Source organism: Papio anubis, chromosome 13 (assembly GCF_008728515.1).
Source record: "Papio anubis isolate 15944 chromosome 13, Panubis1.0, whole genome shotgun sequence".
Lineage (NCBI taxonomy): Eukaryota > Metazoa > Chordata > Mammalia > Primates > Cercopithecidae > Papio > Papio anubis.
Genome location: NC_044988.1, coordinates 105,060,713 through 105,069,196, shown reverse-complemented (window position 1 = coordinate 105,069,196; position 8,484 = coordinate 105,060,713). Strand labels below are relative to the sequence as shown.

At 61.3% G+C, this 8,484-nt stretch overlaps 1 protein-coding gene across 1 annotated transcript; it reads left to right on the top strand.

Annotated features, from left to right (window-relative positions):
- Nucleotides 1-271: 271 nt before the first annotated feature.
- On the top strand, nt 272-7,795 carry SOHLH1 (spermatogenesis and oogenesis specific basic helix-loop-helix 1). The gene is made up of 8 exons (XM_003911100.4): nt 272-336; nt 614-748; nt 1,277-1,424; nt 2,121-2,242; nt 2,940-3,133; nt 4,491-4,704; nt 5,302-5,372; nt 5,943-7,795. The coding sequence occupies exons 1-8, from the start codon at nt 272-274 to the stop codon at nt 6,158-6,160; spliced, it is 1,167 nt and encodes a 388-aa protein (XP_003911149.2). The 3' UTR covers nt 6,161-7,795.
- Nucleotides 7,796-8,484: the final 689 nt, after the last annotated feature.

The window sequence follows — 8,484 nt, the reverse complement described above, 5'->3', positions numbered from 1 at the left end:
TGGGGCCCTTTCCCTGGCGTACCGAGGGGGCACGGAGTGGGTGGATCCTCCGAGTCCCTTTCCAGCACCTTTGGAGGAACGCGGGTCACATGGGCCCCGGGCTGGATGCGTGGGGAGGGCCAGCGCGCATGCGCTATGGGGGCGGACTGCGAATGGGGGTGGAGGCGGGCTGGGTGGAAAGCACGTGGCAGGTGGGCAGAGCACACGTGAGGGGGCGGGGCTGCCTGCGGAAGGGGCCGTGCGCGTGGGGTCGTTCCGCAGCTGCGAGTTCATGGCGTCCCGGTGCTCCAAGCCCGACCCGGAGGTCTCCAGAGTCCCCACTGCCAGGGGATGCAAGTGAGGAATTGGGCTGGGGGCCAAGGGTGTGGGGGCCCAAGCCCTGTACCCAGGGGTGCTTCTGCAAGTCGCCGGGCTCCACTCCTCTTGGCCCTCCTGGGGCAGAGCCGTGGACCCTGGGGGAGGGGAAGGGGTGCAGAGAGGGCCGGGTCGTGTCCCTACGTGACCCAGGTCTTGGCCTCCACGCGCATCCCAAAGACCCCCATTCTGGCATCTGGGACTCCCGGTGGCCTTGTCTGGGGTTCTCAGGACCTGGTGTTCTTGGCTCTCTCGGCAGCGGCTCCTCCCTGTCTGGTGCCCTCTCCTGCTGCGAGGACTCGGCCCAGGGCTCGGGCCAGCCCAAGGCCCCTACGGTGGCCGAGGGTCCCAGCTCCTGCCTTCGGCGGAACGTGATCAGCGAGAGGGAGCGCAGGTGAGTGGCGGTGCCTCCCAGAGGTCGGGGCGCTGTAAAGGGGTGGAGCGGGTGAGATTAGGTTTGTGGCTGCCACCAGGTGTCAGGCAGCCGGGAGGGGCTCGGGGCCTGTGCCCCGTGGAAGGACAGACTGCACACCTGCAAGTAAACCAGAAAAGCCACGATGGGGGACATCCCGCAGCCTCTCTTTGCCTAAAGCCTTGGGCTCCTGAGGCTGTGCACCTGTGACCCTCCCTGTCCTCTCCACACCGCAAAGCAGCCATGGTGTGGGCCTGGGCTGGACAGCCTGTCACCAGGGCCCAGGAGTCAGGCCCAGGCTGTGCTCTGATGTGGATCTCGGGGCTTCAGACCACGGGGACAGCTAGCCCACTCTGCCCAGGGGGCAGCTCTCAGTTGTCTTGTAACCTCGTCTACCTGGCAAGCCCCCAGGGTCTTTCTGGTAGGTTCTAGCGGTTACTGTCCCTTCTGGGGGAGGCCGGGAGGACCCAGAGATGCTTCCAGAGATGTTTGCTTCTTGACCGGAACCAGGAAACGGATCTCGTTGAGCTGTGAGCGTCTGCGGGCCCTGCTGCCCCAGTTTGATGGCCGGCGAGAGGACATGGCCTCAGTCCTGGAGATGTCTGTGTGGTTTCTGCGGCTTGCCAGCGCCCTGGGGCCCAGCCAGGAGCAGCATGCTGTGAGTCGTCAGGGTAGTCGCCATCCGTCCTCTGGCATCACGGTGATGGGACATCTCACCACCTTGCAGGCAGCACGTCCCCTGTCATGCCCGTCTCCCTCAGCCCCCTCGGCCTCCACCACTAGAGCAGGCCACGTTTTCGGCAGGGCATTTCCTGATTCGTTCAAGTCCTACCTGTTGCTATTCTCTCCCTGGAAAGGAGCAAGTCTTCTCTTCCGGTCCTCATGTGCCACTGAGTCCTGTTCATTGATGGGTTACCCAGAAGCTCTGTGCCAATGTGGGGGAGAGTCAGGCTCCCCTGATCCTCCCTGGTTGAGCACCCCCTAGATCATTTCTCTGCACGTCCCCAAGAGAGGCTCCTGTCCGCTCTCCAAGGCCCTGGGGGCTCTGGCTGACCCCGTGAGTGCTGGGGTTGAGGACCTGCTTGGGGAATGAAACAGTGTTGTCATCTGTGAGGTCAGGAGTCCCAGCATGTGCAGTGAGGCCCTAGGTATGCACAGCCTGATTCAGGAATGGTGGGGTCTTTTTGGGGTGGAACCTCAGTCTCGTCGTCAGCCTGTACCCTCGCCCCCAAGTCCCAAGCAGGGACCGAGCTCACAGCGATCCTCCACGCCCCGGGGTAGCAGTCTGGCCACAGTTTCTTGGGTTTCCCAGTTGACTTTCTGTCTTTGTTTTACTTGTTTATTTAAATTTCAGATGCTTGCTTCTTCCAAGGAAATGTGGCACTCGTTGCAGGAGGACGTCTTACAGTTGACGCTGTCGAGTCAGATTCCAGCAGGCGTGCCAGACTCTGGGACGGGAGCGTCTGGCGGGACTCGGTTAGTGTCTCCTGGGGCTGCTCTGCAGGGCCGGGTAACCCTGGGAGCAGCAGACCCAAAGCCCCTGGCATGTCCTCGGGAGGGTATGGCCTGGAGGCCCGGCTTGGCCTCCGCAGGTGGTGACCTGCCCAGGGCCCTGCCGACTCAGGTGGCCAGGCATGAGGTGACCAACACAGGCGAGCTCCAGGAAGGGGAGCACGGTCAGCAGAATCGGCCTGGGCTGGCGTGGAGGTGGGAGGTGCCCGGGAGGAGTCTCTTTTGGGCCTGTGTGTGGGGGATTTGCAGGTGGTCAGTGAGGTGTCGTCCTCCACCCCATAGGCAGCTTCAGGAATGGAGTTTTCTGAAGTCAAGATAATTTGGTTCTTTTCAGAATGGCAGCTCCCCACGTTAAAGGACTGTCTGCATCGTTTGTTTAAATGTACCCATTTTACCCCACAGTGGGCTGGGGCATGGGGCTCGGGGCTAATTAGCTGTGGAAGAATCTAGAACCAGGGGAGTTGGGCAGAGGGAAATTGGGCAGGCGGCTGTGGAACTTGGCTGGCCCAGGGTCCCCGGGCAGAGGCTGGCTTGGTGGTAGGTGGTGCCTGGGGTGTCCTGGGGACGGGTCCAGCCCTCTGCTCCTGAGGTGGGTAGGTGGGGGCAGCTCTCCAGGGGGCTGGGGGTAGACCCAGGATCCTCGTCACGTTGCTCCTTTTAGAACTCCAGATGTGAAGGCGTTTCTGGAAAGTCCTTGGTCCCGGGATCCGGCATCGGCCGGCCCAGAGCCCCTGCCCCACGTCCTTGCGTCCTCCAGGCATTGGGACCCTCCGAGCTGCACGTCCCTGGGCACAGACAAGTGTGAGGTGCTGTCGGGGCTGTGTCAGGTGCGGGGTGGGCCGCCCCCTTTCTCAGGTGAGTCCTGGGTGTGTGTGTGGGGTGCCCTTGTCCTGGGGAGCCCGGCCAGGCTGTGTTTTAGTCCTAAGAACAGCGGGGGCTGTTTGCAAACAGGAATTTGAAGTTTTCCCAGGCTTTTGTGTTGGTGAGAAACCCACGTATTGAGGGCTGAGCTCGATTCAAGGCCCCCGGGCTGTGCCTTCTTTTTGTGCAAAGGAGGTTGTGTGCTCTCGGGAGGGAGAATCCGGGCCAGAGGCCACCCTGGGGCTGTTCCCTCCGTCCTGTCTCCTCCTGAGATCTCCCTGTGCTCCAGGGAAGGGAGGGCTTGACCACCTCCTCCCTGGGTCCCTGGGTTTGCTGGGAAGCATGGGGATGTTGAGTGACTTGGCCCCATCCTGGTCACTCCCTGGGTACCTGGGTCTGCAGGAAGTGTGGGGATATGGAGGGACTTGGCCCCATCCTCGTCACTCCCTGGGTCCGTGGGCCTGCGGGAAGTGTGGGGACGTAGAGGGACTTGGTCGTGTCCTGGGTCTCTGGGTCTATGGGAACTGTGGGGATGCAGAGTGACTCGGCCCCATCCTGGCTGCTTCGTCCAGCTTTGCGGCCCTGCTTCCTCCACCTGCCTGTGGCTGGTGTGTTTTGGATGCGGCCAGAGATCTGTTTTCCCCAGGGTACCCCATCTGCTCCTCCGCCTATGCTGCCTACCCATGGCAGGAACTGTAATCGGGGTGAGCCAGGGGCCCGAGGCCTCCCAGCTGTTCCCGCTGCCACCCGGGGCCTTTGTCCCTAATGCCACCCACAGCTGAGCTCTGGTCCCTCTGTGGGTGGCCCTGCAGGGCATCTCTGATGACCGAGTTCCCCTCGGCCCCCACTGTGCCAGTGTCTGGAAGTCGCTAGGTGCCATGAGAGGCAGGGCTGTGCCTTTTGGCTCCCCGTGACTGAGGCTGTGGCTGGGAACAGTCATGCGGTTGGTAGGGCTGGTGGCAGAGCTGGGGTCATCAGGGTACTCCAGAAACCCATCAGCCAGGCACATGGGGAGGGAGCAGGTCTGAGGGTAGAGCTCGAGGTCCGGGAGGCGGCGCTGAGAGGGTCCCCAGATCCAAGCCCCTTGCAGCTGACCAAGCCAGCACCCACTCTAGGAAGCCCTCAGCCCCCAGGTGTTGGGCACCCCATCTCTGGGTGTTCATCTTCTCCCTGTTTACCCTTCTGCCACCTGCTTCTGAGCTTCCTCTTGCGTCTCCCTGCTGCAGGGCGCAGGCAGCAGGGTAGGTACTCCGTCAGCGTTAGCGGACCGAACCCTTGAGTTGCGAGGTCCTCGGGGGAAGCCTGTGGGGCCGGGCAGGGAAGTTTGACCCGCATCTGACTTCTCTCCCAGAACCTTCCAGCTTGGTGCCGTGGCCCCCAGGCCCGAGTCTTCCTAAGGCTGTGAGGCCACCCCTGTCCTGGCCTCCGTTCTCGCAGCAGCAGACCTTGCCTATGATGAGTGGGGAGGCCCCTGGCTGGCTGGGCCAGACTGGGCCCCTGGCCATGGGGGCTGTACCTCTGGGGGAGCCAGCTGAGGAGGCCCCCATGCCTGTGCAGGAGGCCAGGTGAGTGCCCAGGCGGTGTGCACGCCTGTGTGTGCGAGAGCGAGCATGTGTGTGTGAGCCTGCCCCACCTTCCAGTCCTGCCTAGGCCCCCTTTCTTGGCATCTGGAAGCTTCTGTCCCTGCTTCCTCTGTGCCTGTGGGAGGGAGGCCAAGGCCACAGCCCAGGACGGGACCAGCCAGCCTTGCCGTGTGGCTTTCTAATGTGTGTTTCTGGAAACACTTTTGTCTTCCTAATTGTCATTTGTTTTGGCTGATAGTAAAATGAGTTTGTGTTTCCTAAGCACATACCAGCTGGGGTGTGGGAGGGGGAGGGGAGGGGGAGGGAGGGGACAAGATGAGCGAGACTGCGGCTGGAGAGAAACCGGCAGAGATGCTCTGCAGGACGGATGGGGACCTGGGAGAGCCGCTGACCGGTGTCCTCAGCGGCGGTGGCTTCTGCACTTCTCCCCACTGGGCAGGGTGGAGCCTGTCAGGAGTGGCGTCTAGATCTTTGCATTTCAAGCTGCCTTTGCAGGACTTGGGACCCATATGTTTCCTTGAGCTTCAAGGCCTGGGTCCACTTGTGACCACTAAGGAAGGGCTTCTTGCCCTTTCTCAGGTCTGTGTTGGGGTCTGATATGGAGGATGGGACGTCCTTCCTGCTGACTGCCGGTCCCAGCTGGTGGCCGGGTGAGTGGGGCCCTGGGTCCGGGGCTGGTCCCCCTGTATCAGCACCTGACATGAACTGGGGAATTGGGACTCGGGCCCAGCGTGTGTGACGCGGGGTCCCAGGGTCTGTGAGCCCCTGTTTTCTCCTCCGTGGGTGCTTAGCTATTGGGTAGCGTCTAGCATTGAGTGTCATAGGTGATAGGTGAGAGTGTGAGTGAACGTGATGTGGACGACTCTGCGTGAGAGCTGTCGGTGTGTGGAGCCCTGTATTCTTCTTCTCGACCTCGTGTCAGTGAGGCCCCTGGTCTAGCCCGTGCTGGCCGGCAAAGGTGTATGGCCCTGTGATACGGCGTGTGTCCGTTCCATGTAGGATTTAGTGTTGGGGAGCCCCTTCCTGGTTCTGGTCCAACAGGTGTCCTGGGTCTGGGGCCGCCAGGTATGAGCTCACCTACTTCATCACAGCCTCTGCGCAGCACGGACAGGGCAGGGCAGATGGGCTGAGGTGGGAGCTCTGCTCCTCTGACCCCACGTGTCTGCCTCAGGCTCCCAGAGCACCAACCTGCCCTGCTGACGTGTCCTGTTTGCTTCCAGGGTCTCTGGAGGGCCGAGGAGGCAGTGGCCCTGCATGGGCTCCAGCTGAGAGCAGTCCACTGGATCAGGGAGAGCCAGGCTTCCTAGGGGACCCTGAGCCTGGCTCCCAGGAGCTCCAGGACAGCCCTCTGGAGCCGTGGAGCCTAGATGTGGACTGTGCAGGCCTGGCCCTGAAAGACGAGGTGGAAAGCATCTTCCCTGACTTCTTCGCCTGCTAGCAGCCGGGCTGTGGAGAGGAGGCAGGCAGGGCCGGTGGATCTGGAGCCGCGTGTGTCCCTGTCGCGTGCTTGGGCATTTTATTTTGGGTTTGGGTTGCAGCTGCACCCTAATTTGAGCGAGGCTTACAGGCTGTGACAAGAGGATACTGAATATTAAAGAGAGAAAGCAGTTTTCCTGGAGGAAGCAAAACCCGTGTGGCTTCTGTGTAATTAGTCCGATTCATCGGACAGATTGCGCCACCTCCGTTCAGCGTGCAGGCAGCTGCCACAGATTTTGTTCTGCAAAGTTCGCAGCACTGTGAAATCCCGGAATAACCCAGTCCTGGTGCCCTGGGGTGGGGGCGCTCTGGGTCCTGCTCCCTGGAGGCGATGTGACCTCACGGTCTTGCTGCCTAGAGGTTGCTGTGTGAGCTGCTTTTCCTGCTCGGTGCCACTCAGAGCTGCAGGGAGGGGAGTCCTTTCAGAAAAGCCTGCTGTCCTGTTCCGGCCTGGGGGGCTCCAAGGGAAGGGCTGGCTTCCACCTCCACTGCTGGTCGCCGCTGCACTCACTGTGCGTGGGGAATGGGGACTCTGGGCAGAGGTCACCTGGCCTCCATGTCTGGTCCTGTTCCCAGCCCTACACCCTGAGATCTGGAGTGGGGCTGGTTACTTAGAGGAGGAACCGAGCTCTTTGGATGGTGCTTAGGTGCCCGCCTGTTTTTCAGCCACAGCACAGGTGGTGCTGGTCTCCGACCCCGGATGCTCGACCTCACCCTGCTCTCCCCATCTGGAGACACTGGCTTCAGGTCCCATGTGACCCCCCGCCGGCCAGGGCAGTGTTCCAGGGACCAGCGCAGTCTCTGTCCCCCAGGTAGAGGAAACAGGTTTGAGCGTGGGCTCAGAGCCCCACCAGGCTGCAGCCCTGTGCCTGCATGCAGCCGCCCCCGCAGCCAGCCGGAATGTTCCATTCATTCCTCTGAGTCATTCAGACAAAGGCTGAGGAGCGCCTGCCGTGGGCAGGAGGCTAGGAGGCTCCAGGGAGCAAGTGCTGTGCAAACACCAGGCTGTGGGTGGCGGGCAGACCCCAGAGGAGAAGGGGGTGGGGAGCTTGGGTGAGGGGCCCAAGGCCATCAGGACCGGCTCTGAGCACCCACCATGGTCCCTTGGAAGGAGGTCCAGGTCCAGCCTGAGACGTGGCTGTCGGCTGCAGAGCAGCATCCTCGGGACGCTGTGGCACCGGGCACTGACGGCCCGTGTTGCTGAGACCCCGGGGCAGAGGCGGAGGAGTCTTCAGACCTCTGGTGGACCGAGTGGTGGTCGGGGCCCAGCCGGGAGCACGAGGCTCCTCTCCCGTGTCCTGCTCATTAGGGTTCGACTCAGGCTGCCAGATTTCAAGAGTGTCTCCTAGAAGACTCGTGTGTTCACTGCTGCACTGCTGTAAAGCAGTACCTGAGGCTGGGTGATTGAGGAAGAAAAGAGATTTAGTTGGCTCACGGTTCTGCAGGCTGTACGGGAAGCGTACCGCCTTCTGCTCCTGGGGAGGCCTCAGGAAACTTCCAGTCACGGCGGAAGGCAAAGTGGGAGCAAGCACATCACATAGAAAGAGTGGAAGCAGGCCGGGCGCGGTGGCTCAAGCCTGTAATCCCAGCACTTTGGGGAGGCCGGCGGGTGGATCAGTCAGGAGATGAGACTATCACAGCTAACATGAGTGAAACCCGTCTCTACTAAAAATACAAAAATTAGCCCGGGCATGATGGTGAGGCCTGTAGTCCCCAGCTACTTGGGAGGCTGGCCCGGAGAATGCGTGAACCCGGGAGGCGGGGCTTGCAGTGAGCGAGATCACGCCACTGCACTCCCAACCTGGGAGACCTGAGTGAGACTCCGTCTCAAAAAAAAAAAAAAAAAAAAAAAAAAAAAATTAGGCGGCGGCAGTGGCTCACGCCTGTAATCCCAGCACTTTGGGAGGCCAAGGCAGGCCCGGATCCGAGGTCAGGAGATAGAGACCATCCTGGCTAACACAGTGAAACCCGTCTCTCAAAGCTAAAAAAATTAGCCAGGTGTGGTGGCGGGCACCTGTAGTTCGGCTACGGGAGGCTGAGCAGGAGAATAGCTTGAACCCGGCCGGGCTTGCAGTGAGCGAGATCGCTACTGCACTCCAGCCTGGGCGACAGAGACTCGTCTCAAAAAAAAGCAAAGAGAGGAGGGAGGTCCCAAACTCTTCAACAACCAGATCTCACGTGAACTGACTGAGGACTCAGTCATCACCAAGGGGCTGGCACTAAGCTATTCGTGAGGACCTGCCGCCACGATCCAGTCATCTCGCACCAGGCCCCACCTCCAACACT